Here is a 16,984-nt window from a genome sequence, read left to right as displayed (position 1 = left end):
CGGCTTAGAATTGTTTTCGTTAGAGGGGAGACCCGGCCTCTGCTGAAATTTAGTATGGCAACTTTGGAGTCACTGATGATGTACCTCGCTTTTGTTCCTACACAAGCCAGTGCTATGGCAGCTTCCTCTGCAGTCTCTGGGTTACCGGAGAGTATGAAGGCACTTATTTTGAGGAGTTGTTTATTATTGACGACCGCGACGGTCATCGTGTTCTTGCCATAATCAGCGGCATCCACGTAGACCACATCCTCGTCTTTGTAGGAGCGGAAGCGTTTCTCTAGCGCCTCTGCCCGTTTGGCCCGGCGCACTTAGTGATGAATAGGATGCATATTCCTAGGCAATGGAGGTACAACTGTATTGTCCCGAATTTCACCGAGCATGTCAACTTTGGCGGTTGTTCTGTTATCTCGGCTCAGATTGAGTTTTTCTAGAATGACCCTGCCGGTAGTGGTCCCGGCTAACCGTTCCACTTGGGACGTTTTCACTGCTTCCGTAATATCTTCCAGGGTATTATGCATGCCTAGCTCTAGGAGGCGGTGAGTGGATGTACGGATCGGAGCTTCTTTCGTGCATCGCCTGATAATTGCATTTAGCTTTGCCTTTTCTGAAACTTTAAGATCATGGAAGGGGGCAGCATATGGGATACGGCTGACGAACGCGTGTACCAGCCGTAGGAGATTCTGCTCTTTCATGCCATGTCTTCTGTTGGCAATCCGCTGTATGAGCCGCATAGTTTGTTGCGCGCAGTTTTCCATCTTAGTTATTGCATCACCGTTATACCCGTTGCTTTGTATAATCATTCCTAAAATTCTGATTTTTTCAACATCAGGAATCTCCGCCCCTTGAGTTTGTAATTTGATGTTAGGGATGGTTCTAGTTTGTCTTTGATGCAGAGGTCGATGACCTCTGCATCAAAGACAAACTAGAACATCTTTGAATGTCCTGTTCGGTGAAAAACCTAGAACATCTTTGAATGTCCTGTTCGGTGAAAAACCCGGTGTCGGCGTTTTCGTAACTAGAAAATCCTCACTGCTCGAGAGGGTAGTTACATAAAAAAGCAGTTTTGTTGAAAAGAAAAAAGGTGGTCTATAGCGGAATGGAACCACTGTCCTTTGGGTAGGGAATCGGGCATGCTACCTCTACACCACTGAGAACCATTCTTTCAGTGGAATAAATGGAGGCCTTATACGAGCACCTCGCACTGCAAAGTAGGCGAATTACATTACAAGAACACTTAGTTAGGGCCCTGAATTAGCATCTCCAATTAATATGGATGATGTCTAATATGCAGTATGTAATGGCAACAAGCACGTTGATGTCTGCGATAGGGTGCGCCAGGGGATGGACAAGTGTCCATAGGGAGCCTCTAACAGTGTCAACATTGTCATACTCTTAAATTGAAACTGTGTCCTCAAAGTTTTTGCTGCAGGTGGCAGCATTTTTTGGGTATGCGGGCCAAAGCGCCGTATAATACTACTGCCAGTATGGAAGCTTTAGTTCAGACAAAAGTTTAGGAACTCTGTGTGCACACTGCCTCTCCATGCACTATAGAGGCCGCAAAAAAGCCATTGCTGATCACATACCGGTCGCGGTGGCTCCGTGGTTAGGACGCACTAGGCTGCTGAGCCATAAAAGGACCTGGATTCAATCCTGACCGTTGTTCGATGCAGGCGAAACACAAAGGGCACACATGTGCTGTACAATGTCGGTGGACATTAACGGAACATTGAAGACAACTCCATTAAATTACTGCTCTCGGTAAAAACAATCTCTGGCTCTATGTGTCCATGCTGAAATTTCTCCTTCGGAAAAAGGCTCCATTACCGCCCAGAAAAATGGATTTAAAAATCTTCCCGCCGGTCAATTCAAACTACTGGCATTCAGACCAGAAAGGATGGGTTGCTAACACTTCAAAGCGAATGGCTGTGTAGTGTAACCTCCTGTACCCAAAAACCTAATGTTGATGCATGCATTTCACTTGTGAAATTGACAAGTGATGATGACACCAGTACTTCATTTTTTGGTCTTTTCTAGCTTATAAAACCTGCCTTTTCACCAAGAGTGGTCATTTTGTGATCAGAAGTGGTACATTGTCAATACAGGTTAACTTCTATTTGACCTCAGTATCTCTTTATGAGTCCCCAGATGATTGAAATTATCCCCCCCCCAATCCAATATGAGGCCTCTTTCTCTTCCTCCTCATTGTTACTCTCAGGGCCTGGTTGAGGTTTCCACCCAGAAGTGTTACTATGTCCCTTCCTTTACTCAGAACCAATTTTCAATTTTTTAATGGTGTGACCAAAAATCCCAGAAGCATTAATAAATGAAAGCGAGTAGGAAATTGGTCGAGTTGGGGAATGGAACCAAAGCCTCCAGAGTGGGAGGTGAGCATGCTAACCACTCCTAACCACACCAGCTCGACGGTTTGGAATGAACAAAGGCCCGTCTAGTGAATATAGTGTAGTCTTAGAAGGGTGCTTTGAGACATGTACTGTGGTGTACATTATTAAAGGGAACATGGATCGCGTGGCCTCCGCACTTCACAAAGTCCCGCTGCCTGTGCACAGGCAGCATGAAGCGCATGCACAGAAAGACCAGCCATCACGCTTACTGCGCATGCGTCTTGTGCTGACAACACTCACAAATTCTCCGCGGCAGGCAGCGCTCAGTGTAGAGATCCCTCTGCGTAGCAGGGAGGCCATGGGATCACATGTTCCCTATAACAGTGAAAGGTAGTGTACACCACCCAGATATGAGAGGCAGGCATATTTCCTTACCTTAAAACTAATTTTCATTTCATTTTCCTTGAGGCTCTAACAGCCAGTTCCTGTGTACATCCAGAGAGACAGCCTTTTCCTTTCCATAAAGACAATCTTCATTTTCCTTCCCTTGGGGGCACCAGTTTGGGTGTCCACCCAGATATGAGAGATCCTTGTTTCCTTAAAACCAATTTTAATTTCATTTTCCTTCCCCTACAGCCTGTCTGTGGTTCCATGGAGATATCAGAGGTCTCTCTTAAAGAGGAAGCTTAAGCAAGAAGTTACCACCATAAGCAGCCATGATGTGCACATGTATTGATACACCCTATTAGGAGCCACAGGGGAGTGCCAAGTTGTGGCCTGAGGCAGAAAGCACTATGATATAGTGTCCACTATAATGTGGTGTATTTTTTTCGCACTTGAGGCTGTTCATTTAGACTAAAAATCTGGTGCAAACCTTAAAGGCAGCGCTACTGACGGCTGCACAAGAGTATCGTAAAGAGTGGCTAGACAGGCTAGCTGAACCTTCACGCCTTTGCCGAATACAACAGCCTATGTCAAGGGAGTCCAAGGTGCAAAGTTCATGCGCCATCAGAGGGGAGACAGCTTCAGCTCTGCGAAGATTTCTGGGTCAGTGGGTGAATACACAATTGGTGGAATATTTGGTATACTTCAGGTGGATGCTTAGAACAGATTTATGCATTAAACAAAGCAAAGACTTTCTGAATGCTCAAACACTGCTGATGGCAAAGCTTTTATCTCCACAAAACGAAACAGTCCACCTGCACTATACTTTAAACAGGAGGGCTACCACACATGCATTTACAGCGCTCGCATCACTTAATTAGCAGCCATAACACTAAGGTAAAACATTGCAAGACTAACTGGCTTCGAAGGGCATTACCACAAAACATTAGCTTGAGGTTGAGTCCAGTCTTCTATTGTGTAGCCTTTCGAGAGCCTAGCAGTCCATTAATTTCATACAACGAGTTCGATGCTGTGAACACTGATGGCAAGGAATTGTAATTGCCTACCTGTTTGTCATTGCGCATATGACAAAAAAAAAACACTCCTCGAGGGGCCTTAGTATACTTCTCACCTCAAGCATGCGTAATAAATGTTATACTCTTAAGATGAACGCCCAGTAACACAGCTCAAAGCATTGTTAACAATGTGTCGAAACCTTTTCATGTAGAACGACACTCATGACGATGTGTGGCACATATAAGAGCGCAAGCAGATACACATGTACTGTAGGCTTGAGGTGAGACCACTTAGCTTGATTGAGTGTAGCGCTATTGAGTGTTTTTAACATTTAACAAGACACAGGGGCCCCTATAACAACTTTCTCCATGGTTAAGGGCCACCAAGCAAGCATGTATGGCCCTGTCAACTGCAGCTTTTGTCTAGTATGGTCGGGCAGTTCTTCTAGGGGAAAGACGGACAAACATGAGGTACCAGTTCTTCCAGAGGCTGAAGAGCGCAGTAAATGATGTGGTAGTCTTCAACGTTCGATGAAAAAGTAACAGTGGCGCAGTCAGCAGAAAATGCATGCACCTTACAGCAACCGCAATCTGCGGCTTGCCACCAGGGCTTGGCATCGTCACGAAAGGATATGGTTACTCCCTCGTCAGTGCCACAAACCGGCATAGTTTCCCTGGAGGCTAGCAGGCAGTGGCCCGCCTGCCTCAAACAGCCGCAGTCCCGACGGGTCATAGCAGTGCGTGTAGATGGCCGGGTTGTACTCGGTGTTCCAGAAAACCTCGCGGAACAGTTTGGTTTGGTTTGGTTTGGTTTATGGGGTTTAACGTCCCAAAGCGACTAAGGCTATGAGAGACGCCGTAGTGGAGGGCTCCGGAAATTTCGGCCACCTGGGGTTCTTTAACGTGCACTGACATCGCACAGTAAACGGGCCTCTAGAATTTCTCCTCCAAAGAAATTCTAGCCGCCGCAGCCGGGATCGAACCCGCGTCTTTTGGGTCAGCAGCCGAGCACCATAACCGCTGAGCCACCGCGGCGGCCCTCGCGGAACAGTTCGTCCGCGTGGACCAAGCCCCTGTTGGCCTTGAGCATGCTGTACCGCGACCGGTCGGAGTCCTCCAGGTACTTGGAGGCGCGCAGGTCGAAGAAGAGTATCACGCCAATGCCCGTCCCGATGGTCAGCAGATCGTCCATGAAGCTCAGCGAGCGGATCCCACAGCCGATGCACTTGGAAGGCACCTTGTGCGTCTGCTGCAGTGTCCGCGAGTCCAGGAACGTCACGTACGACTTGGAACCAACGGCGTAGACGCTCCGCTCGGGCTGCTGCGCCATGCAGACGTTCTCCTGGCAATAGGGCATCTTGTGGGACGCCTTCCAGCGCAGCGTGCACGCATCCCACTGGTGGATGTACGCGTTCAGTGACAGTGCGACGATCTCGCTCTGCTGACGGCTGAAGAGCAGGGCGCGCACCTTGTCGGCGTCCTTGCAGCCACGCACGGCCAGCGGTCGCATCTGTCTCGGCGTCAGCGCGGACTCGGGCCAGGAGAAGCCCCTCGTCTCCTGCACTCTCCACAGCGCGAGCGTGTCGTCCCGCGAGCCAGTCACGTAAAACTCGTCGTCGAGCCATGCCAGGTCGAAGATCCAGTCCGTGTGAGCCCGTTCACCGACACACACGGGGTCCAACGTCGGCAGCCTGCACACGGCCGTGTCGTTCGAGTGCTGCGCCCCCGTGGCGAGCAGAGTTCGCGACGGGTTCATCTGCAGCGCGTGGATCCCGCAGTGGTTCTCGGGCGGCGGGCTCGCGCGCGAGCTCTGCAGGCTCGGGATCTGGCAGAGCTTGCCGTTCTCCGTGTCGAGCACCATGATCTTGTTGCACTTGGTGCCGAACACTATCTGGCGCTCCGAGAGCCAGGCCGAGCAGAATATCTTGTTGATGCGGCCCAGGCTAATCTCGCGCTCGTGGTACAGGCCATTCTGGAGCAGGTGTCGAGTGCCGTAGGTCTCGTCCACGCCGAGACGTTGCCGGTACTGAAGTCCTAGCTCACGACACTGCGCGTAGTCGCCGAAGTTGCGCGACGTCCTTCTGGAGCTGTACAGGTCACCTCGGATGAGCGACTCCAGATGCGCAAGACGCAACGGGTCGCTGAAGAAACGCGGCGTCACTTGTTCGCTACTGGACGTCGACTCACCAGGCCAAGCGAACTTGTAGGATACAGTGGTCGCATCAGTGCTGTCTTCGTCTGAGCGGGACCCGCTAACGTTCAGTTTCCTTACGTGAGCCATCGCCTTTGATTTCGTCGCCGTTGACACCTGGACAGTTTTCTTCCAGCGTACACAACTGCGCGGAAATGATCTTGGCGTCTACGTGCATACGTTTCCCATTTTTAGACTTTCCCAGCTGATGACCGCCATGACAGCAACAAACACACTGACGCCCGCTAAGCGTCGCTAGCGTGTCTATGAAATCGAAACCGAAACTTTTGCGAACATGTTTTGTGCACCATGCACACTCGCAGTTATTTTGTGATTGTTTCCAAATCGTTTCAAACGTATGTCGACAAACGCCGACGTTCTGGAACAACCAGTAGTGGGCCGTATTACAACCGCTTCGGGAAATATTTAAAAGCTTTCCTGATAATCTAAACTCGTGCTCAAATTACATTGCAACTTCACAAGAAGTAGTATTTGGCTGTGAACTTTGACTAAAGCTACTCATGCCTGCGCTGTTTGCTTGCATTTTGGAAAATATATTCAAGCACGCGTACGTTCACGGGTGCGTAACGTGATTGACAAAAGAGGGAATGGGGACTGCGTCTGTCGCTAGGGGAACGACTGTCGCGGAGGCCTTTTGGCGCGAATTTTGCAGTTGTTTGCGGGAACGTGTCTGTGCCACGTTACCGGACGCAGACAACAGCCTGCTTGACTCCTCGACTTTCAAATAAATGGCAAAGAAGCGACGCCCTACGGCCTTCGACACATCTGTTCGGGATGGGAGGAATGTTTTTGAATCACCGGGTAGTATGCTTAGTCGTCGGCGCCCAAAGAAGCATCAGAGTCGGCCACCGTGAATAACGTGGAGCTAAAATTGGTAAATTGGTTTTTGAGGTAAAGAAATGGCGCAGTATCTGTCTCACATATCTCGGTGGACACCTGAACTGCGCCGTAAGGGAATGGAGGAAGGCGGGAGCGAAGAAGAAAGAGAGAAAGAGGTGCCGTAGTGGAGGTTTCCGGAATAATTTCAGCCACCTGGTAGATCGCACAGTACACGGTCGCCTTTTGCGTTCCGCCTCCATCGAAACGCGGCCGCCGCGGCAGAGAGGTGGAGCCATGCGCGAAGTGCTCCTAAAGGGCACACACACAAAAAAACGTCTTTTTCAAAGAAAGTAAATTGGCTACCTAGCGGCGTGAAGAAGTCATTCGATATACTGCATATACTTGCTTCGCGCCTCAGATCTGCAAAAGCTCGTGTGCACAACGACTCCGGAAAGCTTTCAATATACATGGTCTGTTCTGAAAGTAGTAGGACTCATTTTTTAAAACAAAATTTATTCTAGAGAATAGTACAAACGATTACAATTTTTCAAGGTAGCACCATTCCGCACCTATACGCTGCTGCCAATGAGTTTCACAGTTTTCGTACGCCTCCAGGAACGCCTGGACCGGAATGCTGTTTAGCTCCCTCGTCACGGCCTGTTAAACCACCTCTACCGATCCGTGATGTTTCCCCTTGAGCGGCGATTTTATTCTCGGGAATAGAAGAAAGTCTGGCGGGGCCAAGCCGGGACTGTAGGGGGGCTGAGGCAGCGTTGCCGCCTTGTGCTGGGCAAAAAATCGGGGTCCTCATTCACATGATGAAGAAAATGCTACCGGTTGGCCTTTTCCTCCTCTGACAACACTCCCGGCACCAACTTCGCGCACGCTTTCCTCATGGGTAAGTTTTCTGTCACGATCCCAAAACCTTGGGTTTGAGGAATGCTCAAGTCATCAGCAATCATTCTGATAGATCACTGTTAAGTAAATGTTTCCCTCGCTACACATTTTCGTTGGTCTTGCTGGTCGAAGAGCGTCTGAAGCGGTCGTCTTCCTCCACTCTTTCCTTACCTTCTCGGAAAAGCTTGTGCCTATCAAAAACACCTGATCTACCCATGGAAGCGCCACCGTAGGCCTCCTTAATCATGTTGTGAGTCGCTTTGCCCGTTTTACCAAGATTTACTCAAAATTTGATCGCGTATCGCTGATCCAGTAAACGCTCGATGATTATGCGTGACGAGACGTTTCGACAGGGGTTCAAAGTACAAGCGACCTGCTCTCTTCAACGGCCGAGAGCCGACTGCCGATTTTCCCCAGCATTCCCAATATCCCCCTTCAACGATCCTGCACGCGCAGGCCACCTCTCGTCCGCCCGTTCGCACAGGAAAAAACCAGTCCTACTACCTTCAGAGCAGACCCTGTATATCGTGTGTTTATATTTAAACTTTTCCTTGCCCGCCCTACTGTCTTAGCTGCTTTTACGTCGTAAGCCATTACATGAAACCCATCTTGGAGGGTGGCTCTAGGGGTATCTGTTATTTCAGCCAGCGTCTTCTCTTCGGCGGACGCGGTTGCTGCTACGCGCGTCTTTTTTTCACTCATTCCTCTTATCTTTCAACTCCCTTCTATCTGCACGTGGCATCGGTGGTGGCTCGGCTGGAGAGAGAGAGAGAGAGAAACAACTTTATTGCCACAGATTGGCGGGATTTAGGGCAGGTGGGCTTGGTGTGGCCCCCAGGTGGGGGCGACTTCCTGGGCCCACGAAATGAGTGCCAGTTGGATGCTCTTGTCTGGCCTTCTGAGGAGTTGGTTCCATCCGTCTTCGGAGGGAGCTGGCAGTAAGGTTCGAGGGGGCGGATTTCCCGCGCAACCCCAGAGGATGTGAGCCTGGGTGGCGATTTCTCCCTGGTAACAATTTTGGCAGACGGGGTCGTATTCCCCGTCTGTGATGAGTGAAAGTCTAGAATGGCTAAGGATGGAGTGTGTCTGCAACCTGCGGAGCAAGGTGGCTTGCGCTCGATTCAAGTCGGGGTGTGGAGGCGGGAACTGGCGTCTCATCTCTCTGTAGAGATTGGTAATTTCGGCAAAGGTCTGGGGAGCCTCGGCAAGAGCGTCTGGGTCCGTGGGGCCGGCCGCCCGGTTGGTTAGTCCTCGGGCTAGTCGGTCGACCCCTTCGTTTCCAGAGTTTCCCGCGTGGGCGGGTACCCAGACCAGATTGATCTTATGGTCGGGAGTGCAGCCGCGAAGGATGCGTGCAGCGGGGTGGCAGATACAACCTGCCGAGTAATTTTGTATCGCTCTTTTGGAGTCGCTGAGGACTGTGCGCGTACGTGGGTCAGCGATGGCCAGCGCGATGGCGGTTTCTTCTGCCGCTGTCGGAGAGTGAGCTACTACTGTGGCGGCGGTGACGATAGTAGATTGTGGCGTGGTTGCACAAGCCACGTATGTGTTTGCACTTTGCCGTGCAGCATCTACGTATATTGCGTGTTCGTCGGCAAGGTATGTGGCGTCTAGTGCTTGGGCTTTCAGCTGACGGCGCGTATCATGGCGGCCAGGTAGCATGTTTTTGGGGATTGGTTTTATAACTAGGCGGCTATAGACCCCTATCGGAATGGGCGTCGTGGGGTGGACGTCGCCTATGGGGTTGATGTTGAGACGGTCAAGTATGAGCCGCCCGTGTTTAGTGCGTGAGAGGCGGTGGATTTGGGCGGTCTTGTGTGCCTCTATGAGTTCTGTGAGCGTGTTGTAGATGCCGAGTTGGAGGAGGTGCTGTGTGCTGGCGTACTGAGGTAGCCCCAGTGCCGCTTTGTACGCTGAACGTATAATGCTGTTCACAGCTTCCTCGTCCTTCCGGCGGAGGTGATAGTAGGGGTAGGAGTAGACTATCCTGCTAATGAGGAAAGCTTGCGTGAGCCGACAGAGGTCATCCTCCTTCATACCTCTCCGGCGGGTGCTGATGCGGCGGATAAGGCCGTTGATCTGATTGGCTGTGGTGCGGAGGCGCTGAATGGCCTCCGAGTTTTGCGTGTTGTTCTGTATTAACATACCCAGAACGCGGATGGTGCGGACCGGAGGTATGGGATGGGTGTCGACTTGAAGCACAATAGGTTCTTGCGGGTCGGGTACGGGCAGGCGAGCTCGTCTGTCCCTGATGACTAGTAATTCGGACTTCGTGGAGGAGCATGTGAGCCCGTTCGCCTGTACAAAGAAGTGTACTTTATTGATTGCTGTTTGGAGGGAGTTTTGGATTTCCCCGTCAGAGCCAGAGTTGGTCCACAGGGTAATGTCATCGGCATATATTGAGTGTTTAATGTGAGGTATCTCTTCCAGGAGCGGAGGGAGGCCTCTCATTGTAGTGTTGAAAAGGAACGGAGATAGGACTGCTCCTTGTGGTGTTCCTCGGGTGCCTAGTGTGATCTTCTCGCTGTGGAGGTCTGCAATGTGAAGTTCTGCTGTGCGGTTATGAAGAAAGTCGGCGATGTAGTTGTAAGTGCGAGTGCCGACATTCATTTGTGAGAGGTTTGCCAGGATGGAAGCATGTGACACGTTGTCGAAAGCCTTGCTGACATCTAGGCTTAGGATGGTTCGTGTAGCTCGGATGGGTCTCGGATCGAGGATGTCGTGTTGGATTTGCCACATAATGTCTTGAGTGGAGAGGCCGGTCCTGAAGCCGATCATAGTGGGGGGGAAAAGGTCCTCTTGGTCTACGTGAGTGTGGAGTCTATTGAGTATGACGTGTTCCATGACCTTTCCCAGGCAGGACGTGAGCGAGATGGGCCGAAGGTTGCCCAGCTCGAGTCGTTTGCCTGGCTTAGGTATGAAAATCACTTTGGCATGCTTCCAAGTGTCTGGAAGGCGACCCTCATGCCAGTGTTGGTTGAAGAGGTCCGTGAGTGCCTCGACGGACTGATCTTCGAGGTTACGAAGCATCTTGTTTGTGATGTGGTCGTCGCCAGCGGCCGCGGTGGTTTTAATCTGGTTGAGGGCGGCGCGGACTTCTCCTGCCGTGATGTCGGCGTCCATGTTGGTGTTCTGAGCACCCGTGTATCCTGAAGGTATGGGAATTTCAGTGGAAGTATTGATGTATTTGTCTTTCAGGGTAGCGAGGAGTTCCTCATTTGTTCCCTGAAAAGCGTGTATGACACGGGTGAGGTTCTTGTGAGATGTGGATTTGGTGTGAGTTGGGTCCAGTAGATGTCTGAGCAAGAACCACGAATTTTTGCATCCTAACTGGCCGTTAAGACGGTCGCAGGTTTGATGCCATTGCTCCTGACTCAGTTTGATGGAGTAAGCTTCGATCTCTCGCTCGAGGCGAACGAGACGGAGCTTGAGGGGTCGATTGTGTTTTTGGCGGAGCCAGCGAGCGCTAAGACTGCGCTGGGCCTCCCACATGTGTATGAGTTTGGCGTCGGGAGAGGGGCCATCCTCGTCCTGGGTAGTCGTGGAGGTGGCATTGGCGGTGTCTTCGAGCAGCGAGTTTGTCCATGTGTCCAGGTCGTCTATGGGGGCCGAAGTGCGTTTGGCGCACACGTATCGGAAGGCGTCCCAGTTAGTGTGCCTGATAGTTCGGTTGGGGGCTTTGCTGTGTGTAGCCGTGAAGGTTGTGCTGAGAACATAGTGGTCGCTACCTATGTTCATGCCGAGGTTTTCCCAGCGTGCGTCTGGGATGTTGCGGGCGAAAGTGAGATCGGGGCAGCTGTCCTGTGAGACACTGTTTCCAATCCGAGTAGGCCTGTCGGTGTCTAGGAGTAGTGTCAGGCCCAGTGTTTGGGCTGTCTCCCACAATTTGGCTCCCTTACGACCGCATGCTTTGCGGGGGTAGCCCCACTCGGTATGCGGCGCGTTGAAGTCACCTAAGATGAGTAGCATCCCTGTTTGTGCAGTCGCGCAGGCCTTACGAACGAGGGTTGCCACTCGTGTGCTTTTGTCGCTAGGGGGGCTGTAGACGTTGAGGATGTGGAGCGGGGCTTGTGAGCGGCTGTTCGGTAGGACCTGTACGAAAGTGTGCGGAACCTCGGGGTAACTAAGGTCTATATGATTAGCTGCTAAATTTCGGTGGACCAGGATGGCGGTGTTGGGCCGGTGGTCTGGTGTCGTTTGTTGGTTATATGCGGCGTAGCTGGTAACTTTCGTGTCCATGTAGGTTTCCTGAAGTGCGATGATGTGGGGGGTGTGCGGCTGGGCCTGCAGGGTGTGCTCCAAGGCTCGCCGCTTCGCCTTGAAGCCCCTGCAGTTCCATTGCCAAACTGTGAAGGGGGAGCTAGCCATCGCGTTTCCCGTAGGGTTCGGGGCGCTGTGATAGCACGACGGGTGATTTAAGAATGCCGCCTGCACGTGAGCGCGCGGTTGCACTCTCCGACGTAGCGACAATAATGGGTGCTGGGTAGTTAGGAGGGGTTGTCGACTTTAAGGGGGTTGCGGATGTCGGGGGATTCGTGAGGGTATCGAGCCTGGCATGAAGGGTTTGGATGTTGGCTGCCATTGTGGCGCAGCTTTCTACTAGACGGTCAATGGTTGGGGCGAGTCGAAGGAGGGCACCCTCGAATTGGGCCATTCGCGTATCAGCTGCCTCGAATTTGGCATCTATGTCTGCTTGTGAGGAGGGGGGAGGTGCTTTACGCTTCGTGCGCTTAGACTGCTCAGTGTCCATGCGTGGATCACCTACGGGGTCGGATGTGGGAGCGTGAGCCACCTGCTGCGGTTGCAATTTGGGGTTTGCATGTGCTGATTCTAGGCTATGAATTTTAGCGTTTGCTTTGGCCAATTGTAGCTGTAGTTCCTTGACCATGTCTGCCAGCTCCCTTACCTGTGAATCTGGTGGAGAAGCGGTGACTTGTGCAGGAGTCTTCCATCCAACTTGTTTGGCTGCTTTGATCTCCGGCTGGCCTTGAGAGCTGGCCCGAGAGCTGCGTGAGGCGGATGTGGAACGGCTGCGAGTGCTGCTGGAAGGGCTGTCGCTGCCAAGCGGGGGGAAGGAGTCGTCCCGCAGTAGGTTGTGGTCGCCGCGTTTGCGGTCTCGGGACCGGGACTGGCGTCCGGGGTTTGCCGAGTTGGAGCCGGTATCGGTGTCAGTGACCGATGGGGAAGACTTGGGCCGAGTGGAGGCCGTGAACCGGTATTTGCAGCTTCTGCTGCCTGTAGGGTGGGCACCTTTGCAGACGATGCATGAGGCTTGGCACGTGGGCGGTTGGCCATCTGGAGGAGGGTCATGGGCTGCGCCACAGCGTCGGCAGGTTGGTTGTCGCGGGTGGGGGCACACATCCGCCCTGTGGCCTAGCTTCCGGCAGTTGAAGCATGCCTCCGGACGGCTTTTGTAGGGGAACACCTCAAAAGTGAAGCCGAGGTACCTCACGTAGCGGGGTAGCTTGGCATTAGCGATAGTCACCACGAAATGTCGTGTGCGGCCCATGCGGCGTGCGGCGACTACGGGGAGATCGGGGTTTCGAGCTTGGAGTTCAGCGAGGATCTCAGCGTCGGTCTCGTGACTGTAGGCTCTATATATGATTCCTCGCACGGAGTCATCGGGGGCTGGGGCGTACGTGGCTACCAGGATGGCGTTGGAGTCAATGGTTAAAGTTCGTATTTTAGCATACAGGAACGCCCGTTCTTTCTCCGGTGTGCTGATGGTGACAGTGTTGTTTGTGGGGTGGACGCGGACTTGGTCGGCGGTGATTGCAAGGCGGCCGTCGATCTTGGCGGCGTTGTAGATAGCCATCGCCAATTTGGCCGGGCCGACTGCGTTGAGGTCGACGGTGCCTTGCGGTCGGAAGACGATTTTGTAGTCCTCTGTAGGCAGGCGAGGAAGTGGTCGTCTTTTAGTTGGCGGTGGTGGACGGCCGCGGGGTCGTTGGTCTGACAGGCCAGTGGTGGCTACGGGCGTTTGGGTGGTGGCCGGCGGCGTTGCCGGTGGTGGCGGGCGTCTGTAGCGACGTTGCATTTCGAGTGCCGTCCAAGTGCCATCGGCCAGCTCCGCGGCGGTAACATCCGTGCCGGTGACTGTGTACTGCATCTTTAAATGCAGGGAAGCGCCGTCGAGGCGAAGCGGGCGTCGCCGCCGCAGGTGGGAGCAGAGCACGCACTAGGCGTGCTGAGCCGTTAGGCCTAGCTCCCGCGGTCGGGCGTGGCCGCAAATCGGCCGTAAAATTGAAGGCACTCGCCTGAAAGTGGTTAAAAGTCCCACAGGTGACGCCGGGCTCGGCTGGAGCCCGTCGGCAGGCCCGTGCACTTTCCTTTTCATCTTTTCATCCTTCTCTCAGTCGCGACATCTTGGACCTTCGCGTGACGGGGGTTTGAGAATTTGGCTGGTACCCGGAGGTACACCCTCCTGAGCATAGGCGCCGACTGCGGGGGGGGGGGGGACTGAGCGATGGGGTCAGGGAACAGCAGATCTGCTACGGACTGGCACATTCTTAGACGCGAAGTGTTTGAATTGTGTTTATATTGAAACTGTAATGTCGTCGTCCAATGTTGTGTCCTTGCAGAAGGCTTTTTGTGTATCTGGAATAAACCGATGTTTTTAGAATGGAATTTTCACTCGCCGGGCGAGACCATGGCTCGCGGATCCGTTCTTTAGAAGGTGGGGCCTTTCTACATCTTGTGCTAACATCATCTGAAGATACCATGTCACACGTAATGCATATGCCTGGTCTGAGCAATCACGATATCGTGCATTTAACGTTCGATTTATCGCATGCACCATAGTAAAAACGCTCCAAGACCATAAGCGACTATAGCAAAGCTCGTTTTGTAGTCCTTGATAACTGGGCTCCTTTTTAGATATTTCCTTACCAGGCTACCTCGAGCGCTCAGTAGAAACAAACTGGTACATATAACGAAATAAACTGTCTTAACTGATTCATTGTCTTATCCCTCTTAGGCGTGAGTACTCCAATAGCCATGTTCCATGGCTCGTAATGCGCGCTGAGCGTCCAAAATCTCCTGAAGGTAAGAAGATTTTTCGTCCTCCTCCCTCCGATGCGTAGGACTTCCATGAGCGCTACAGGAGCGCCACAATAGTGCTTTGAAGCAAACCCCCTGGGATATAAACTTTTGACAAAGGCTGTACCTCCCCATGTGCGCCTAAAAATGATCGAATATCCCAGTCCCAGTACAACGTTTATTAAGCGTTTCCAGACCATAGAGGCAAGACAGAAGCATACGGAAAAAGGCAGTGCTCCCACTAAAGGTCTAGGAACGTTTTTTCGGGAGTTTTAGGCAGCAACAAAAACGAATCAATGCCTTTTGGCCCAGAAGGATAACTGGGTATAACGTTTTCGGGACCAATGGTTTCAACAAGAAATAAAAGTCGACTGCTCGCTCTCTTTTCTCTCTCCCTCGCGCCACAAGCTGCGGGGAGAGAAGGTTTTTGCTCTCTCACTCGTCGTTTTGAGAGATGAAGCAGAAGTTTGATTCGAACAGCCGAAGGAAGCGGTAAACCCCGCGTCTTTTTCGGCGCATGCGTTTCTCCCACATGGGCCGTCGGCTTCATGCTGCAGGCAGGCGACGGCGGTCTGCATTTTCAACGCGTCGCCAGAAGCGGTGGCCACCAGCTCTCCCGTCCTCTAGCGTTTTCCCTAGCTGCTGCCGCCCAACTTCAACACTGTGTGGTGGTCCCTTACAGGCATCTCCGACTATCGGCACTCCTCGCTCCGCCGCTGTGTAGCAGAAATGAAGTAATGGCCTCCCGTCGCTCACCCGGCTTCCTCGCTGGACGGAACCCATTTTGCGAGCTCTTATTCGCGCGGCCCCCGCCGTGCACAAACTCCAGCGCGCGGCAGTTCTTGCTCTCGTCACTGCGCCAACTGGGCTGTCGTGGACTTCGTAGCTAGGGTTTCGCGGCAGTTTTCCCGCGCACCTCGACGTGCCCATACCATTATTTTTGTAACTGATGCAGCGGCGGCGCATCGCAAGTCAAGTCCTTTGCGGAGCTTCACGGCCCTGCTGATGCCCCTCTTCGAGGCGCGTTCGCGGCGGCGGAGTTCGTGTCAATAGGCGACTCCTCGCACGCACCCTGCATGCCTCAGCGCCTCCGACGACTTGCCAGTGTATTGGTGGTGGAAGGGTGTTCGTCTACTACGGTCATAGGCGGGAAGGACCTTCGGATACCCACCACTCTGTTTCTGCGAGGCCCATGGATTAGCCTGCTCTACCTACTTCGCCACCGCCCAGCCATCCTGTCGCAGCGGTATACAGTTTGTGCAGTGTTCGCATGGCTATGTTGACGTCCCCTCCCTCACCCCACTGCACTCATGTGTTTATGTTCCTAAGGTCCATAACACTGGCAGCCCGGCCGGTGGCAATGGTCTGCACGGACGGGTCCTCCGATCGCAGCAGGGGCTCCCAGTACTCCCAGGTCTTGAGGTTCTCTAGGTCCCGCGGGGGAGGGTCCGCCGGGAAGAGGGAAAGGATGTGGAGGGAAGAGGCGAAGGGTTCTGGGCATAGGGCGCATGCCGGATTGGGGAAGGAGAGATGATAGTGGTCTAGGGTAAGGGGTGAGGGGAGAGAGTGTGTCTGTAGTCTGCGCCAGAGTGTTGCTTGTTTGTTATCTAGGGAGGGGTGCGGCGGGGGGTAGAGCTGGCGTGAGGCTCTGTAGGCCTGCGTCAGCTCGCTGAATGAGTGCATGCGCTCCTTCGTGAATCCCCGATCCGAGGCCACCTAAGCCCGGTTTAAAGAACCTCGGGCTAAAAGGTTGGCGGCCTTGTTTCCGGGATTCCCGGAGTGCGCAGGCACCATATCAGCTCCACTTGGCGGGGTGGAGGTGCATCGGGCGAGTCCAGTATGCCAAAAGCAGGGATATGCAGTCGGCCTCGAGCAAAATTTAGAATCGCAGTTTTAGAGTCACTTAAAATGTACCGGGCTTCCGTGCGGGTGATAGCAAGTGCAATGGCGGCTTCCTCTGCAGCCTCTGGGGAGGTGTCCGGAGGGAGAGGTAGTGTGAGGAGGGTGGATGAAGAGGAGTCCACCGCAGCTGCTGTCGCTTCATCACCCGTGCAGGCAGCGTCCACCCATATGGCGTCCGGATCAGAGCCGTACGCTCGATGGAGTGCTTTCGCACGGGCTCTGCGGCGCTGCTGAGGAACACAGGGGGCGGTGTTATCACCGCTCCTTTTCAACATCGCCATGATGCACCTGCCCGGCCGACTGGCTCAGGTGGATGGCATCAAACACGCACTCTACGCAGACGACATTACAATCTGGACCACCGAGGGGAGCCT

The 16,984-nt window shown here is 53.0% G+C and overlaps 1 protein-coding gene across 1 annotated transcript; it reads right to left on the bottom strand.

Moving 5' to 3' along the window:
* Positions 1-4,361: 4,361 nt before the first annotated feature.
* On the bottom strand, positions 4,362-6,023 carry LOC149324411 (DDB1- and CUL4-associated factor 12 homolog). Its single transcript, XM_089565536.1, has 2 exons — positions 4,761-6,023; positions 4,362-4,521 (listed from the first exon to the last, which is right to left on the bottom strand). The coding sequence occupies exons 1-2, from the start codon at positions 6,021-6,023 to the stop codon at positions 4,390-4,392; spliced, it is 1,395 nt and encodes a 464-aa protein (XP_089421662.1). The 3' UTR covers positions 4,362-4,389.
* Between the last annotated feature and the right edge of the window lie 10,961 nt (positions 6,024-16,984).

This window comes from Amblyomma mixtum, unplaced genomic scaffold (assembly GCF_055824585.1).
Source record: "Amblyomma mixtum isolate Tamu unplaced genomic scaffold, ASM5582458v1 scaffold_36, whole genome shotgun sequence".
In the NCBI taxonomy this organism is placed as follows: Eukaryota; Metazoa; Arthropoda; class Arachnida; order Ixodida; family Ixodidae; genus Amblyomma; species Amblyomma mixtum.
Note: the sequence above shows the minus strand (reverse complement) of the source record. Positions and strands in the feature narration are given on the sequence as shown.